This window comes from Semicossyphus pulcher, unplaced genomic scaffold, assembly GCF_022749685.1.
Source record: "Semicossyphus pulcher isolate SPU_LCO1_2020_fin unplaced genomic scaffold, fSemPul1.0.p SCAF_22, whole genome shotgun sequence".
NCBI lineage: Eukaryota > Metazoa > Chordata > Actinopteri > Labriformes > Labridae > Semicossyphus > Semicossyphus pulcher.
This window is the reverse complement of record NW_027211696.1, coordinates 12,087,835-12,107,839: the sequence shown is the minus strand read 5'-3', so window position 1 is coordinate 12,107,839 and position 20,005 is coordinate 12,087,835. Positions and strand designations below refer to the sequence as shown.

Below are 20,005 nucleotides of genomic sequence, written 5' to 3'. Positions count from 1 at the left end.
AAATAATGCATTTAATATGTTTGCATATTTATGAAATGTACTTTCAAAAGACAAGACACATGTTCAAGTCACTATTTTCACAAAAAACTCCTTTAATCTAAACATTTTTTATTCCAGACTGACACATTCATCCAGCTCCACCAACAACGATTACACAAGATTAACTCTGTGCCTGCCTCCAGGCCATCGCTGAATGACTTCAGCTCTGTGGTACAAAGTGCTTTGATCTCTCTTTTGGAATCATCATCATTAAAGAAGTGTGAAGACACCGCACAGGGAGGAGAGCCAATATTCAGATCAGCAACAAGCCAAGAGAGTCGCACGACCGAGATCTGACATGCAGTCAGACATGTGTGACCCATCGGCCGAACCTCATAACTTAGAATCGAATCAGGCTGTTGTGTGGAGAAAATGACAACTCCCTTTCAGTCTGACCTCTCCAGCATGAGCACTGATTAAATGCATTAACAGCTCATAAATTTTTAAGAGATGAGTGTTAAAACATCCAAGTGTCTCACACACACAGGAACACAAAGTATTACTTCACTTTCAAGTGTTGACGGTCTAATTTATCAGTCAGGAGATTGCATAAATACTTATTCTCTCAAAACTAGAAATATGTGTACGGCCACATCCTGCACATTCTTGAATCGGGTCCCACACTTTAAGGGTTCACACTTGTCGGCAAGACTGAGAGCTGCATAAAAACACGGCGAGCCAAAGAAAACAACTAAAGCTGTAAATGGATTCAGCCTTTCTCTGTTGTTATTGCCATTACCATGTGTCATACATTTTCACCTCGCTAAACTGGCTTTCTTTAAGGGAGAGCGTGCTGGAATGGTCTTTGTGTCTTTCTGAAATGTGTCAGTTGTGATGAGAGATTCTTAGCAAGTTACTCCTCATGCTTCCTTCCAAAAGATAAATCAATCACAGCTTTCTTTAAACTTAATTATCGGAATAGTTTTGGTATTACATTGAATCCTTTTAAAAGCTGCAACATAAACGAAAAGTAAAAAGAGCCTGTCCAGGTTTGACTGCGTGTGGAAGTGAGGCAACAGAAAATGAGGGCATAGATGGATGTAAGAGAGGCTGGTTTAATGTATTCAAGTATCAGTTCTCACACACACACACACACACACACACACACACACACACACACACACACGCCTGATTCAGAAGTCCATGCAGTTACATTTGAGTAATATGATATATATGTGGGGGTTTTACTGCCACAAGCCAGATATGATTCAAAAAGAATTATTTTTAATAACTTAAAAAAGGTATATAAACTAACCACGGGTCCTCTGGGCCCCCGTTTGATGTGGGCCAGGTCTGGTGTGGGTCCAATTGGTCCCATCAAGCCTCTTGGACCAGGAGGCCCAGGGATTCCCAAAAGTCCTGTGTGCCCCGGTGGGCCCTCTGGTCCTGGATCTCCTGAAAACATCCAGACTGATATAAGTCAAACAAGAGACAACTGATCAAAAAAGGTCAAAAATCTAATATTTTAAGTCTTTTAAAATGCAGGCTCCTGGTGTGGCTCTGGAGATGGCAATGTTGGTCAGTCGGTTAGTCTACCACATTTTTCCAGACCAGGGATCTTCCAACAGGTAGTAGCTCAAGGTCTGGATTTAAGTCGCTTGCCAAGAGGACTCCGACGACAATAAATGCACCTTGAAAGCCTCTTCCCACTTCAATTCAAGCAAATACACAGATGTCCCAACCCCTCCAATACAAAATAATAGGATAGGCCTATCAGCTGTCAATAAAAAACGGTGATGCTCCTGGCAAGTTTGTCAACGAATCACAGCAACGTTGCAGCAACCTCCATCGACAGGTCGGGTCAGTTATGCTGTACGCTATTTAAGCTAAAGTGTGGAGTTTGGTGCTGTGAGCCTGTTTGTGCAGATTTATGACGGACAATGAAGGTGGCCACGCCATTAAAAAGCAGAAAACATACTATTTCCAGTGTATATGCGTCATCTGTGGTACCAACGTTTCAGTGGACAAAAGAATCAGCATGGGGCGCCACCAGCAATTACAGCAATGTAATGCAAGTAGCTCTTGGCCACTTTCATTTTTTTAAAGTAGCTTGTAGTAGATGAAAAAAGGTTGGAGACCCCTGGTCCAGATTAAAATATCTTAACACTCTGATTTCAATAGACATTTGGTAGACATGCCTCCCTGATCCCTTCTCCTCACAGCAGGTTAGAGATCTCTGGATATATTGACACAAAACTTCATGGTTCCTAAAATATGGCTCCCATTGTTTTGGTGACCTCCTGTTTTATCCGTTAGAACCCCAAGGAGGTTCACATTTGTGGTTTTGTGTGAAATGTCCTGACAACTACAGCATACAGTATATTACCATGAAACATGGTACAGAAAAAGATACACAGTATGTCTCCCATGAGCGGCATTATTAGCTCAAACTTTCAGTGTATCCATATTTCGGTTTACGACCAAATACCTGCAAACCAAATGATATTCCCATCAGCCTCAGCTGTATTAATGTTTAATCCCGCTCTTGCTGGATGCAGGCCAGTTTCTTTTGTAGAGTCTGACGCTGTTTTATTATCTTTAGCTGCGTGTGTTTTACCTGGAGGTCCTGGGAGACCTGGAGGCCCTGGTAAAAATATGGGCGACGTCAGGATTTTCTCGCTGGTCATCTGCTCGGGGACGTCAGCGCTGTTTGACAGCACGGCCAACTTGAAAAAGGATGCAGAACAAAATTACTATGATTGAGCAGGTCAATGAGGAGGCAACAACATATAAGTGAATGAATTATATATATTAAATAAAGAACATTTCTGACGAAAATTCATATTCTCTGATGGTATGAAAGTATTTTTTCCCTTCTTTGGAAGTGATGTCAGACACTGAAATGCATACTGTAAGTGCACCATTTTCATACCATAAATGCTTTTACGTACAATGATTCATAAAGGCCTGTACTGTCGAACAGGACAGGAAAATTACCCACCGAAGGGCCAGCTTCAAGTGAGATTATGTTTAAATTATATACCCTGCCAGAGATGAAAGCTGATCTTCCATCTGCGCAAAGCTACAAGCTGTAACCCAGACAGATGGAAGGCGAGGCAACCCCTCTGCATTATGCAGCGAGACCAGGAGAGTTCCTGCTCTGGATGCTAAGCGGCATCCTTGGGAAAAAGTTAACTTTGATCTCTGTGTAACATCATGAGGGTCTGGCTATCCCAGAGGGAAACACGTGAAGGACCCCGCTCTGCTGCTAGGGGCCGCTAATCAGGATTCATGCGCACAGACGCAGAAGCATATGTCCACACAGACACTGACAGAGGTCATGGTTCACCTGCTGATCAGTGGGCATTATGCAAGAGTGTAGCCTGTGACCTTGGGCACAGGTGTTTGAACCACAGTGTGATCTTAAATTCACACTCTAACCTCCCTTTATTAAAAGCATATATTATCTAACACACTCTAATAAAACACTGTGAGATTATGAAGTCCTTTTATTTTGTTTCTTTAATATATTAACAAGAAAAAAAGTCATGCGGTGCAGCAGCACTCAGACCACACACCTGGAAGCAATATATAACGGTTACAGTCAAAGGTGTTGAGTGCCACTGTTGACAGACACGTGCTCAGATAGGTTCAGACGCATGTGATTACACAGAGGGAAATGTAACCCCTCTGTTGAGTTTCACACAAATTGCCCAGCAATTCCCACTGATGGAAAAAATCTACCAGCTTCAGTGGAGGAAGTTTTTTTTCATATAAGCAAATGGGAAAAGCTTATAATAAATCATAAAAAGTTGTAAAAATCAGCCTGCTGTTGTTTCTGATGTACTCTCAGGTACAGACTCCTTGGAGATACAGCGAGATGTTTAGGTGGTGATAAAGAAACGCAACAGTTCTGGATAACTTTACATTCTGCTGAATCAAGAAGGTGAGTTTAATGCTCGCTGGGGCCTTTCTGCAGTCAAGCGTAATATACTAGAGAAGGCTGCAGGAATGCAGGATGCAGTACGATGATTTAAGATAAAAACACAGTGTAGTGTTACAGATAGATTGAATTGATGTGTGTGATAGAAAGTTGTGTTTTTTTTGTCATTACTTTCACATTTTACCTTCTGCTTCAGCTGCAGGACGGACATCTTGATCTGGAGGAAATCGTCACACGTGGCTGAGCAAGTTCCAGCGTTCATCACGTTGTCGGACTTCTCAAAGAGATGCACTGCTGGGAAGGAGGAAAAATGTTTCGGTCACAAAAGTTACCATCACAAAGCACATTGTAGTGATGATATTCAAGCGCAAACACGCCCATAAAGCTTTACAGATCCGTGCAGTTTGCTCTTGTTTTGTGTCTGATTGTGGAGAGAAGCTGCACCTCCACGCTCTGCTGCGCGGTGCTGCGCTCTCAGGCGGCTCTGAACTCCATGCACAGATCGATGATGAGCAGGGAGAGGAGGGGGCAACTCTTTTAATTTTAGTTTATTAATGATCGCTGGAAAATCAGAGCGTGACAGCGCTTATGAATGGCGGCCGCAGTTACCACCAGCTCTCTGCAGGCAGTAATATTTTCACTCTAACTGCGCGGCGCTGTCAGCTCTGGCGTTTGTGAATTAGGTGCTTTTTGCAAGAGGCTCATTTACATAGAAAGGGGTGCTGTTTGCTCCGCAGTGCACTTCAGGGTGCATTTAACCCTCTGTGTATGCTTGACGGAGTCTTTTTGTGTCATTTGCACAGGTTTAGTGGGCGCAAAGGCCGCGCAATAGTGAATTCCCCCTCTAAGCATTTCTGCATGAATATTTTTAAGGAACCCAAACTGCAAAACAGTAAGGGTCTACAGTATGTTCCTGGTTCAACTAGTGGTAGCCTGGTGACAGTTTAATAGGATCCTGCAAACTGTGCGAGCTGACCATTCTTCAGGATGATTGGCTTCTAACGCAGAACAACACTGTGAATGAAACACTGTCATGTGTGAGACGGGAGCGTTGTGGGTCACTTAAAATCCTTGACTGAAACAGAAAGATGGTATTGTAAATGTGTCAGAGCTTCTGCAAAGAATAGCACAGGACTACTTCCACTTCAAACATTTTGACAGAATATGGGATACTGAGGACATTTTTTTGCTACAACAACAAAGACCACATTTAAAGTTTAAATGTAGCACAATCTTGTTAAGAGAAAAAACAATTAAAGAGCAGCAGGCCTGCAGTAGAATGGGACCTACTCTACGCATGCATACATTACATGGATGAATGAACGTGTCTGGACACTATTTTCCCACTGTGTTACAGGCAGGACATAAAGCAGGAGCAGGACTGTATGCACCACGGTTTCTCACTCTCCAGCTTCTCCTGAAATATTATAGCAGGTAATGGAAGATAAACTCATGGGAGGAAGTAGCAAATCTGCAGCCCCTTACCGCTTCATTGGCAACTCAATCTGGGGCAAAAAAAAGACTTTATTATCGCCTGAACCTTTTGTGATGTTTTCCTCAAAATGCGTCCGGCAAATGAGAGAAGACCAGGAGTCAAGGGGGGGCAGTGGTAAGTTTGAGAGACTGAACCGTTTTGACATGCACAAGAGCTGGGATGTGTAATGACTACCAGGTGTCTATGTTCACAGTGCCCCCCATCTCGTTTCTAGCACACACAAACTTAATAACAATGTGTGGTCAGCTCCACATCGCAGTCAGATGTGCCCTTGAATAAAGAGAAAAAGCCAGAGCAAAAAGACTATCCTCACCTCTCTCCCCCTTGGTGCATGTTTTCTCATCTTCTTCGAGGAAATAGCCTTTCTCACACTCACACCTGTAGCTCCCCACAGTGTTAACGCAGATCTGAGAACATGCAGTCGTGTTTTTGTCTGCGCATTCGTCGATGTCTTTATGTTGTGGAGACAGGCAGGGATAGAGAGAGAGAGAAAATGTCAGTAACAGTGTTATAGAAATATGAATGTATCATTTTTAATGAATACAATTATCGTGCAATGTAAATGTGATTTAATTTGGATTGTAGAAAACAAAAAAAGGATGATGATGTAAAAATGACACCAAACCAACCGTCCTGAATGAATTATGAGCATGGATTAAAAGCCAAATTCACCTCAAATCATCTACAATCACTCACTGCCGTGTGCTCGTGCATTGCACAAGTAAGGGGAAACTGAATAAATATTTCAAAACAGCCAAAAGAAATCAGGCGATCCAATTTTACAGTCTGTTTTAGTTTGTTCCATCTGAGTGGAGCAAAACTCTTAAAGGCTTTCACAGTACTCAGCTGTCCTCAAAACATTCAAGAGATCGTGGTGAAATGTTTGACTTCCTGTCATGCAGAAGTGCTTTAAGACTATTTTGCAAAAAGGGTTTTAGAGATATACAAATGAGTCAGCAAGTGTCCTCTTTCCGACTGATCAAAAAACCCACTAATACCCGCTAACACCGGGCTTTTTTGCTTAGTGGAAAAGGTTACAATCGGCATTCAGACCCGGGTCAAATGACTCTGCAGTAGATCCGGGTAAGTATCGCCTCGGCTCCGATCGGCATTGATGGGAACACAAAACCTGTGTCGACATGCTTATCTCCACCCCCTTTCTGGCGCGATGCTAAGCTCCGTCGGCAACTTTCGTGACTCCTTGTCATCTCAGCTACTGATCTTCACTGTTTACAAACCCTGTTCCAGGCACGTTTGTGACGTCAGACGGTGACGCAGCAGAAAAGAGACCGACAGGAGTATACTCCACTGGCAATGGGAAAAGAGACATTGGCATCTATAAGTGGTTCTTCACGGGTCTGAAAAACCTGCGGCAACATGCTAATTTCAGTGGAAAGGGGTATAACTGACAGGAAAGTCTAAACTCAGGTGATGACAAATTAGGGACGGTAAAGCCTCTCCTCGATAATTATGCTGATGTGCTGTTGTACAAGATCTCACCCAGACAGTACGGCTTCTCTCGGTTTCTGTGGCGCTCTCGGTCGTAGCGGTAGCCGGCGTAACAGGTGCACACCACTCGACCAAAATGGTCAGTACACTGTTGCTCACAGGGGGCGCCAGCACACACATCATAGTCTGCAGAAATAAATGATGCATTTAATCAGTATGAACACAAGAAGATGGAGGGAATGAATATGAATCACAGTAAATCTAAATTGAAGTTCAAGACTTAAATCAACATGCTTGTAATGGGTTATTAAACATTCAGTGAGGTTAAAACAAGAGAAAGTCTCCCATCACTCATGTGGGACTTGATTGGAGAGAATTACAAAAAACTACACAAGCAAACACAACACAGACGTCCAGTTTTCCTACCTTCAGGAATGCACTGGCCCAACACAAACTTGAAGCCTTTGCAGCATTTCTTTCTGTTAAAAAAAAAATTGGCACGCATATAAGAAGACAAATCCAAAGTACTAAAACAACTACATAATAGGTCCCATGTTTTCATATTACTTGCATTATGTTTGCCATGTGACATTAATAATGATCCGCAGAATTTGGTCTGATTCTGTCTGTTTTTACAGTTGCGTTTGTTGATGTGGGAAATTTCACGGGGAATGTGTGCATGTACAAAAACACACGCTGACTGCTGTCTGCAGGACTCATTGCTGTGTCTGGCCTGCTGTTGCACATTTGTTCAGGTTTAATTATGACACTCCTCTGAATTATAGTTGAAATTAGTTGGCTGCGTGGTGTCTTAAAAACTTCCCTTTTTAATCCCTCACTATTCATCAAACACTAAACGTCACTGTTCCTGTGTGTTCTGTGTTTCTGACACGCTGATAACACAAAGTTCCCATTGTAAATCACACATCTGTCTCTGTAATGTCATACAGGCTATGATTAATACAATCGCTCTTCGTCCAAAAGGTTTACGTGTGTGTTTGAAGAACAACTTCATCAAACAATGTGAAGCAACAAACTAATGAGCTTTCTCTTAACATCTGTGTTAACTTTTACTAAGACCGTCTCCATGACAACATATTGTTGCAATATTTTCTCAGCATGACTAACACCATCCCTATGAGGTAAGATCAATCCCTCTCGCTCTCACTCAGCTTTAAGGAAAAATGCTACCAGGTGTTATTTTCACAGGAGGAACAGGAGGTGATAAAAAAAAAATCCAATTACACCATGAAGTCATGGCAATATAGTGCAGTCACCCTCACTTTGATAATGGTACAGAAAAAGATTACTATGTGATGCTTTACAGCTTTTATTCAGGAGCAGTTATGATAGTCGGGACATCATGGGACGGTCTGGTGATCTCTTATAGTGAGCATTCAAACACAACTGATAGAAGTTATTTTTTTAATGTATTTTACACAACAGGTTTCATCTGTTCCCAATCAGGAACGTACCATTATAGAAAAAGAATGAGGTATGCCTATGTGAGCGGCTCTGTTAGCCTGAATGCTAACGTCAGCACACTAATATGTTTACAACATTACGTTAACTTAACATCCCCCAAAAATCAGTCATTGCCTCCCTTATGCCATGCAGCCAGTGTGGTCACTTTAAGAGGAATAAAGGGATGAACATGAAACATGAGGACATCATTTGAGTGAATGTTTTCTGAACACAGATTAGCTGACAGATTTCAGATTGAATTCTGAGTTCTGTCTCCTAAACAGCTTGTTTCAAATTAAAACAAACTAAGGACGTTTTAATTTCAGTTTCTCATCTTATACAGAAGATTTTCCATTTGCTTCTTCCCATTATATTTGTGCATGTATTGACCCATCAGTAAAAAGGTCACCCTTTTTGCAATAACAACATCACGGAAATATAATCGTGGTAATACAAAGTAAATCCCTAACTGCACCACTGCAATCCAATGGGTCTACCGTCTACAGTTGACTGCTTTTATAGTCATTTTAATGAGTACAGGATATACAGAGCAGCCGAGTACACTCACAAGACTGAATATTTACAACCTAAAGAGGGGCCATAAGATCCTTCCTCACTGCTCCTTTGGCTCCTACTGAAGAGTGTTAACCTGCAACAATCTCATTTCAAGTCTTTACTTACACCCAGTATCACAGCTCCTGCAGGTGTTAAGAGAAGGAGACCCTCAGTGTGGTGAAAGCAGGCCGTGTGTAGGCGTGTGTGTGTTTGAATGATTAGTGTTAGTTTGTGTGCATGTGTTTTTTGTGTTAGTACTCTTTTATTAAGCAAATTTAACTGAAGTGTAAAATGTAACGATGCATATCAAACTATGGAAGGTTGTTTCAAAGCCTGTCTAAGTTAATTCTTTTTCTGCATACGTTGTGATGTTTGTTGGTGGGAGAGGCTGTGCCTTGGACACCCTGAGAGAGTTGATCTGAGGATGGTTTCCTGTGTGACCCACTATTTCACGTCACAATAACATCCCCATGAGGAGAGAAAGCACTTATAGCAAATAACCAGCTTAGCAAAATAACCAGGGTTAGTTGAACAATCATGAGAAAACAAACACCAGTGTCCGTCTCCAGAAGATCATGAAAGAGGCGACGACGTCCCACGGAAACTGGATCCATCTTTGTTGAAGTTCGAGATTTACTGAACCGCCTTAATTAAATTATCATTCAGCGAAATGCTTTTTAGCGCTATAATATCCTACCTTATTGTACTTTCTAATTTCTATTATATCATTCAATAAACAAGTGTAAAATCTTGGTGATATTTGCACTATTAAAACACATTTGGAGTTTTATCTGGCATTTTCCATTTAAACAATTTGATTGAATTTAAATTGTTGACTTCTTAGGTTGTCCCTTTGATAACCTTTCATATTTTGACATGAGGACATGAAAACAGGCAGACCAGGAGAGGTAGACACCCAGAACTGAGATGGTAATGATATGACCTGTCTACAAGTTAAAATAACATGCCCAGTAATGACTCTGGCTGATGGATACTAAGCTTAAGGTCAATGCACTAAAGCAGTAATCTAACCTCAGACCAACTTCGTGATTTATAGCGTGGGGGTGGAAATCTGTCAGGTCTTTTGATATGGAGGCTCTCAAGAGGTGAATGCTGATACATGAAAATAATCTCATGACATACCAGATGTTTAGCTATACGCTCTGTGTGGACGTAAACAGTAAAAATGATGAATAAATGCAGTTAGTGATGATTTTTCCCCCCTTCCTGGTTTAAAGGGATACCGCCCAGTTAGAACGACACTCGAATAGCTGCACTGTTGTCATTCTTTTATCTACTTTAGACACGACTTTGCAAAATTACATGTTGTGGCTTTGATAAAAGCTGCAATTAGCACTGGCAGTCCAAACACACCTTTCCGGAGCAGCTACTGTTTAAGTTGCTTGGGGTAAAGTAGTGATGTTTTCCCATGGTGAGAGCCAAGTTAACTCTTTAAGACGTTATTATTGTTATAAAGGCTGTGTGTAACGGACTTTGTTGAATCAAGAAGCACCCTTCACGAACAGCCTTGTCTATATTTAAACAACTGGCTGAGTCAATATCTGGCATCCATTCTCAAAAAGCTATTTAACATGTCTACCTCGGCTCCTCTCGCTGTGTTTGAACAGCACAAACGGCCCAGATAAAAATCACTCTCCATACTGATGCACTAGGGGACGGTCAAAGAGCATGATAGGAATGTTTTCTGTGTTGTTTTAGAGCGACTGCTATCTAAAAGTTTAAGCCTGGGTAATTAGAGAAGACGCTCTTTATGATATTCAGTGCACAAGAGAAGAGCATGCTGGGGGATGACGCACATGGCCCTTGCCACCTTTCATAACAAAAGCTTTGAATACAATCATGTGCGGGCTTGTTAGTTGTTTGTGTTCTTTATGCAAATCAGCAAACACATTCAGAACACATGTGGATTTCATTCATATTCATGAGTGAGAAAACAAGGGGGAAGAGATCCCAAATGCATTTGTGACACTTTTGTACGAGAATATCAATGAGCAGGGATTGAAGAGTCACATGCCCACACACATACAATACTGGCACATTACACTGGAAGTCCTGCACTTGTTCAGAATGAGCAGGACATCACGGACAATCTGATTGTTTTGCCACCTGTGCCTTTTTTTCACCTAGAGGTTATTTCATTTGCAAGTGATCCATATCATTTTACGGGGGCCTCCCTGAAAACTAGACATAGATTAGTCTGACCTCAGTTACCCGGGGTGAACCATAAGCACTCTAATTACCTTATAAACACTGGACCTCCCCTGAACTAACACGGTGGACAAGCCCGGCCGGGCTTTGCCTTGTAATGAAACACGCTAATTCACACCGACATACACGAGTTAGAGTGGAAGTGACTAAGCAAGAAGTTGACATGAACACATGAACAAGTACATGCACGTACGAGACGTTTACTTCATCACATCCCAGCATGCTCTTCTCCAACAGGGATAACAATTACAAAAATAGAGGGTATCACACAGTCCGAAACAAACACACACAGCTATACACACATGCAGTCCGCTCAGTGGAGGCTTATTTGTGTAACATTGCTGCTAGTGATGTATAAAAATATTCCACTCAAGACAAGATGTTTGTTGAAGTGGGGAGGACACAACTTCTACACTCATGATGATTAGCCTGCTCATGCTGAACGGGGTGAATTGAGAGTGGCATAAAATGAACACTAGTGAGTCAATCAAGCTTTAACTTGGGCTCCAGGAAGTTGTGGCCTTTTTCACTGTTTCTGGCATTTTTATGCGCTATATGAATCAACAATTTAGAAAGAGAAAAAGCTCACACGGAAACATTGATGAAAGACCACCTCGTAGAATACATCTTCCGTCATTGTATTTCATATTTGCCTGCCAATTAGTCTAAGAAAAAACTTTTTCCTGCAAGAAAATCAAAATGAAACAAAACAAAGCAACAGCCCATTCAATGTGTCTGCACAAAACCATGTGTTCATCAGACATTGCCTCATCAGCGATGACTGTGCCCAAATTCTTTTTAATCTTCACAGTGTCTTGTCTGGACTGTAGCAGCTCCCTACAGTCTCCAGTTCCCTTCAAATGTCAACATCCAGATGTTGTCTCCTCATTGATCTGTAGCTGTTGATTTCAAATCCAAAGCCCCGGCACCGGCTTTCAAGACTACATAGTAATCAAAAACACAAGACAACTACTCATCCTTTCATGTTTTTCTGAAGATATTCAGCAGATTTAGTATTCTGTACCCACCACCAGCAGGGTCAAGCCTTCACAGCAGGATCTCTTTAACCTCTGACATAGACTTAAAGTGCAATTTTCAAGCACCAGCTTCCATGTATCACAACTCACTGTGCTGTCAAAAAAGATTACTTGCCAGGTCTTAAATAAAGCCCTGTTCCCACTTGTCAAAAAACCCGCTAACATGCTGCTTTTTTGTTTTGTGGGAAAGGCTACAATCGTCATTCAGACCCGGGTCAAATGACTCTGCAGTAGACCCGGGTAATTATCACCTTGGCTCCGATCGACATTGATGGGAACACAAAAACCGGGTCGACACGCTAATCCCCGCCCCCTTTCCGACACGATGATATGCTCATTTGTGACGTCAGATGATGATGCAGCAGAAAAGAGACTGAAAGCAGTATACGCCACTGGCAATAGGAACAGACACAATCAGCATCTATAATCGGGTTTTCCCGGGTCTGAAAAAAATGCGTCAACGCACTCATTTCGGTGGGAAAGGGGTACAATAGTTCTGAAGCTCCACTCAGTAGCTGTTCCTCAGCTATTAGCATTTTGATGGTGTTTAAGACATACGCGGCAAATTCAGTGCGTCACAGATGATTGATTGATGTTCTTATCTTGAGGAAAACCAGAGCTGGGAGAATAATTGCCTGCTCTGTCATAAATTCTGGTCAGTTAGCAGTCAAGAAAACACACAAGAGACAATGACTGAGAGGATAATCACAGGTATTGTGAATATAAATGTGGGGAAAGAAAGACACGTGTATGTGCTTTAGTGTTTGGCTGTTGTTCTGAGGAAAGCTCCATGTTTGGAAATGAAGAGTGGATGGGAGAAAAGCGATTTCTTAGGAGCTTAAAGATATTCAGTAGATTGTCGGTCGGTCTTAAGTTAAGTGGCAGACGGGAAAATGTGGATTTACTTTATTCTGTTGGTTCAGAGAGATTCTTTTTTTCTTCTTTCAGCCAGAGACCAGTGAACATATGTGCTCTGCTGTTTGACCTTCACATTTGACTCACTTTAATGTTACAGTTTAGCAGCTGGTGATGCTGTTGTGTGTGCTCAAAATACAGAGCAAACCTTTATCATCAATCCACCATCTGGATATATGAATATTATATCATGAATAGGGCTGCAACTAACAGTAACTTTGCATTATTGATTACTCTAACAATTATTTTCACAATAAATATGTGATACTTTTACAATGTTAAAATTTCATTTAGCAGACGCTTTTGTCCAAAGCGACGTACATCTGAGAGTTAATCTGACACAAGCAACGATCAGGACAGGAGGGAACGAAGTCAGTAAGAGCCAATAAACAGCTTCAAGTGCGATCAGACACTGGTGCCAACAGGCAGTGTATAGGGCCTTATTTCTTATTAAATAAAATAATCATCATCAGCAACATCGCCAAGATCAGTATAGTCATCATCATCATCATAAAAATCCTAGTCAGCATAAACTACATCGTCGATGTCGTCATCATCAATAGCATCAATATCATTAAGGTCAGAGGTGTTCATGAAAGAGCTGCGTCTTTAGCTTCTTCTTAGTTTGGTAGCTCGTTCCACCACCTGGGGACGACTGAGGAGAAGAGTCTAGTTAGTGACTTAGGTCCCTGTTGTGATGGGAGTACCAGGTGCCTTTCATTGGCAGAGCATAGTGGGCGGGACGGAGTGTAGACCTGGATGAGGGCGTTCAGGTAGGCAGGAGCCGTTTTTGCTGATTTGTAAGCAAGCAACAGGGTTTTGGATTTGATGCGAGCGCCGACTGGGAGCCAGTGGAGGGATATGAGCGGTGGAGTGACATGTGCCGTTTTGGGTTGATTGAAGACCAGTCGCGCTGCTGCGCTATTGAAACTTGTGACCTGTTATACCTGTGATCATTTATTCCAAGGAAATATTGTATATCGGAAAATCACTCTATTAAAATTATGTTCCTCTTACTGATAAATATAACCACAAAATATTGGAAGGGAACCAAAAAGACCACCTTTGAAAACAGGAAGTAAAAAATAATTCATCTCGTTTTCCTTAACTCTTCATTGATGCATAATTCCATGACATGAAACACAATAAATAACAAAGGGGATTTTTAATATTGTATGTTAATGATAATCGTATATTTAAGACAACTCTAATGGTGTTTAATGCTCTTGTAAATAAACCCTCACAATGACACTAACACTAGAGACAAAAACATCTGCAGCTTAAGGGTCACAGTGCCTCCTGGTTTAGACGTGTCTTCTGCAGATCCAACATTATGTCATTTAAAAATAAAACTCCAGCATGTCAAAATGTGTCCTATTTTTGTAAGCAATCAATGGTCGTCATGACAAAAAGAAAGTTAAGCAACACATTAACTGTTCCAGATCTAGACAAAACTACAGTAAATTAAGAGGGACGGTTACTTCTGTTGGTGTCGGATCCTGAAAAACAACCCCCAAGGAGAGCGAGTTTATAGGAACACATAAAAAAAAACAAAGTACAGAGAGTACGTCCTCTGAGTGCCTGGATACCTTTGTGTTTTCCAAACCTCCAGACAGAAAAAAAAACACACTTGGAAAGGTCATTTATTCTGCTAAAAATACTACACTGCAGAAAGAGGGAATCAGACATCAGGGATTGTTGCAGACCATACTTTTCTCCGTATTGGCAGGCTTTGAGTCATGATCGCTAATGCTCTTACATTCCTCTTTCAAATGTGTTCCTGTTACTTCAGATACGCTATATTATGTCCCATTACTGTCATTAATTTTAATGCAATTAGGTGATTGTTTGGAGATTCCGTAAAAGGTAAATTATGTCGGAGAAATATGTTTTTCCACAAATCTCCCTGTTGGAGGCAGGCCATTACAGACAACAGTTGTAGCATTACAACCCCAAAGCACTTAGCAGTATAACTCAGCATGAAGGCTAAAGGGACATTTCATTTACCAAGGGGTCCAACAACAACTCAGCTGTTTAAGAGCTTCATGCAAGGTATAAGAGAAGGCTGGAATGGCCTCGTTTTATAGGCTCAATACCTCTACAACACAAAAACAACATGTTAAATACTTTACTGTATCTGGATTGAAGATTAACAGATTATTCCATAACATATTGATCCCTACTTATACCCATATACCTTCTATCTTAGTTCACCATCACGTTAGAGTTCTCACACGGTTGCTATTTTAGGATTCACTTGGAAAAAAACCGGGTATTTATAGCTGTATAATTACACTCCAAAACAATCTGCCAGACACACAACCCGGACATCCCATTATAAAACATCTTTGGCCAGCTTTTCAGAAAACAATATCCTTCTACCGCATCCAGCTAGAACACCGCAACATCAATCATTTAGAATCCATGAAACAGAAAAGTGTGAGCTTGATAAGGCTCAACAGATCAGAAGAGATGCACATGCAACAATTCTCTCTGGGTGATTCATCTTAAGCAACCCCCTCTCCATTATACAAAGTGAGTCATAATTGTCCTAACATTAAAAAGAAAGGGTGTTGAGTAGGGATAGACCGATTATCGGCATTTTGACGCATATCGGCATTGGCCTTTTTTTAATTTAATTTTTTTAAAAACTTTTTTTTTTTAATCCGACAGCCGATAAGAGTTCATTTCTTTGCAAATTTTATTTAACTTTGTTTTATTTACTTTATAAAACTTCAGGAAGTTATTTATTTATTTATTTAAATTTTCAGTTAACTTTATAAGAGATGCTGCTGACCCTGGGAACTCCCTGCGCTTTTTGTTTGTTTGTTTAATAAACATATGCTTAAAGGCATTTAAACAAAGTTAAGTGTTGGAGTTTGTATTATTCAAAGTTTTGACGCCAATATTTTCACTTTTACTGCAAATGAATATCGGCTCCAAATATCGGTTATCGGCCTCCTTGACTACTAATAATCGGTATCGGTATCGGCCCTGAAAAAACCATATCGGTCTATCTCTAGTGTTGAGCACACCGTGATGCAGTCAAATTGTGTTCTAAGTGGATGGCAAAACTCTGCTCAAGTCCTGAGCATCCAGGGGGCCGTATAAAAAAAAACACAAAATGTTGATGAATTGACAGAAACAGTCTTTTTTTAAACTCACTTCTGCTGTAACCGGGAAGTTTTTCTGTTGTCGGCCTCGCAGAAATGTTACCTACATCTTTTGAAATCTATGCGTTCAATAAAAATAGTTGTAATTCAATATATTAACGCAAAAACCATTACATTTATGGCTTAGTAATCTTTCAGGGCTTCCTTCTTTAGATTTTGGGTCCCACAAACTAAAGAACCCTCTCCCCTGTCCAACGATAGCTCCCTACACACCGAGCAGTAAATTGCCCCTGCGTTCTCATCATATTCAAGCTAGACAGGACATCACCTCTTCTGCAGAATCAAAACAGAGTAATTGGCCTGTCTTCAATTTAAAATGAATTGCTCTCTGCAAGGCAGTCTCTGTCTGCCCAATGAAAAATGGCGCCCCATTTGATCACTAACATGGTCCATTAACATAACTTATTGGTTAATGACTGTTTGAACCCAGTGTTCACTGCCCGTGACAGTCACACAGCTTTGGTACAATGCCCTTCGGTAAGGTCCTTAAAAAGAACAAGCAGTCTGGTTTGTGTCCAAATGCATCGCTCAGTTTAATATCACTTATTCAAAACTCTGCTTTTAATTCTGGACCTTTTGTTTTCACTTTCTCTGACACAACAGTTACAGGAAGCCGTAATGAAGGTAAAAAAACATAGTAGGAAAATATGCATGTGGCAACACAATGTAGTAAGGGGAACTGTTGTCTTTAGTTATGTGAAAGTCTGTGATCGTTAAAAGTTATATAGACTATTAATGAATAAGCTCAACATTTTAGGAAATTAACCTTATTCCCTTTCTTTCTTTTTTCCTTTCTTGCAGAAAGTTCATAAAAAATGATACTGCTCTCATTTCTATATATTACATATGAAGCTACAGCCAGCAGGTTAGATTAGGTTCAGGTTCAGGTTCAGGTTACTTTATTGATACCCAAGGGTAAACTAGTTTCGCAGTTGAGAGTCGAAACATCCAACACAGTTTGGCAATCTAGACAAGACATAAAACAAGAAACATAAACAAGAAACAAGAGTGCTGCAATCCATGAAATACAAGCATGGAATAACAGCAAATAATTAAGATAATTAAAAAACGCCACAAGTAAAAATTCCTACCAGACAAAGGTTAAAAGAATAAAAACAGTTCAATAAAATAGAATAAAAGAATGGGATAAGAATCAATCAATACATAAAAAGTAAGATATAAGATACATGCTCCAAAGTGACTCGTGCAGTTTTGTGCAAAGGTTCTACAGCTTGTTTACCAGTGTGATTGCAGCTGGAACAAAGCTGTTTTGGAAACGTTTCGTTCTACAGCGTGGGGCTAAGAACCTCCGACCCGAGGAAAGAAGCTGTAACTCACTGTGCAAAGGATGCGAACTGTCATTTAAAATGGTCGTGGCTATCCGCTTAGCTTATCAAGAAGACTGGAAAGGGGGGAAAACAAGTTCTTTTGCTCCAATGACAACTCAACAGTGGCTATGTTTTATGTAGCTGAAAAAGGGTCACATGAAAAAACAACCTCTCTACATTTCAGCACTGCAATCTATCTGTTTTAATAGCTACGTTTTCCATGTACTGCACTCCCGCTGTGCAGGCATCTGCAACAAAATCCAACAAAACAGTCCGTTTTTATACTATAAGTCTGCTATAACAGAAGCGCCTGAGTTTCCTCAGTGGTTCAGCAGGCTCAAGCTAATCAGATTTGACTCCTACCACATGATAAAAAGTGTGAAGTAATCCATAATGAAATCTATCTGCTTTTGTCACTTTTAAATTAATAAAACTCAAGTTTTCATTTATATAAACTTTCACTTAGCACAAGTGCAGAGGTGTGATATGTCTCTCATACTGACACTTCAGGAAATTATACTAAGCGCGGCTGTCTGTGGCCTGTTACAGTTAACTGCATCAGCCCTTCCATGTGTTTCTAACTCAAACCATTCAACTGGACACAAGCCAGATATCACCAATCCCCCTCAAACACTGGGGTTACTGTGAAAGCGTGCAACCTCCACCTCGGGGAAATGTTGAAGGGATTATAAGTAATATAATTCCTTTGTTATTATTCACAGATTTAACAGCTCATTACATTACCAGTGTGGAAAATAGCTGTACTATGTGAATGAGGCAAAGAAATTGGATGAAAAATGAATTTTAAGAAAAGAGGACCCTAAAGAGCCGGCCTCCTGAAAGGGGAAGTCAAACCAACAGTAGTTTATGACGGATTATTTGCATTTAAATATGAATATCTTTCCTTAAACATAGAAATGTAAGGTTGACTCAATAATATACTTAGAGGTTTAGATGTAAAAAGCAGATGTTCTTTTGTTCTCAGCTAAAACTTTTCAGTGGTAAGAGTTGGTCTACCGTGCCACTGCCGCCTCCTGATAATTTAACAAGAAAGATGGCAACAAAAACAGACTAAATTGAACAAAGAGCTTTCAAACAATCAATCTACAGTCCATTCAAGCCTCATGACAATGGGGCTTCAGGCTGATACACGAGAGAGAAATCAATACAGTCAATTTGCTGAGGGACTAGAAGAGGCTTGTCAGCAAACACACTTGGGAGCATTGAATGAAGTGTTATAAAGCTACAAGAGGTGACTGGTGCCTCAGACTGGGTGCAAACACTTTTGATATATGTGGCTAACCTGATGGCTCTGGTAAAGTCAATCAGTCCAGCGCCACCAACAGTTCAGATGATTCACTTGTCCTGTGACATATCAGCTGTACTCTTTGTTAGTGCTAGCAAACGTTAGCATGCTAACATAAATACGAGAAACACTGTACCTGTGATTAGCATGTTAGAATTGTTATTGTAGGCACGTTAGCATGCTGAAGTTACCGCTCAAGTGAAAGCACTCTTTTCCTTACATACAGACTGACACAGTTGTGAGGCTGGCTATAGCGTGTCAGGCTTGAAGGAACAATATGTAACTTTGACAGCTAGTGTTTAAAAGGGGTACTGCAGCCCAAATTCTATATATTGGAGAGCGTTGTCTCCCCCACCCCCTCATCCCCAGATTCGAACGTTAACCTTTCCTGCTTCAGCGTTCCGACCGTGGCTCATCAGTCTGCCCCAGGGCCGAAGTTGACGCTAGCTTCGGGGCTAACTCCAGTCACTTTACACACACAGCAGCGAACAGGAAGTAAGACACAGGAGCGCGGCTTCAGTCTTGAGGAGTGTGTGGCTTTATTACACACACAGCCTTACTGTACATTCGTTCTGTTATTTTCAATTACCAATAACACTCCACTGCAATCCCGTTCACTCTCGTAACTCATGCGCACACACTCACTTCCTGTCTCTCTCACTCACTTGCTCCACAACCCACACTCACACACTCAACTATTCCCAAACAGAGCTTCTATTACAACACAAAGCTCACGCGGGTTGCCAGGTTGAGGACACTGAACCTACTCGAGCGCAAGACATGCGCTTTGACAATGACAAGCAACAAGTCCTGTGCGCCAGTTTGTTTCATATCTGGCAACCCGGGGCGCCGAAATGGGCAGTGGCGGCAAAAGTCGCACAAGTATTTCAACTTAGCATGTTTTCTTAATCTCTGATGACATATCATGGTCATTTTATGATGATTTCCAGTAAAATATATTACATATTGTTCCTTTTATGTTTGGTTTTATTTAGCTTTTTAAGCGATGCGATCCAACTTTCGTTAATTATTCAGTCTAAAAAGTGACTCTATATTTTAATAAGAGTGATGTCTACACACCTTCTCCTGTAGTTGTGTCGTGGCTGGAGACGATTCAGCTAAATGTGAGGTT

General features: G+C 40.9%; 1 protein-coding gene across 1 annotated transcript in view; it reads right to left on the bottom strand.

Moving 5' to 3' along the window:
* ccbe1 (collagen and calcium binding EGF domains 1) overlaps positions 1–20,005 on the bottom strand; it is a 34,980-nt gene that overhangs the window by 4,728 nt on the left and 10,247 nt on the right. Inside the window, exons 3-8 of the mRNA XM_069673741.1 lie at positions 7,293–7,345; positions 6,918–7,052; positions 5,731–5,868; positions 4,107–4,216; positions 2,597–2,705; positions 1,295–1,434 (exon numbers count right to left, since the gene is read on the bottom strand). Of these exons, the coding sequence (XP_069529842.1) occupies positions 1,295–1,434; positions 2,597–2,705; positions 4,107–4,216; positions 5,731–5,868; positions 6,918–7,052; positions 7,293–7,345 (685 nt within the window). The remainder of the gene's footprint in view (positions 1–1,294; positions 1,435–2,596; positions 2,706–4,106; positions 4,217–5,730; positions 5,869–6,917; positions 7,053–7,292; positions 7,346–20,005) is intronic.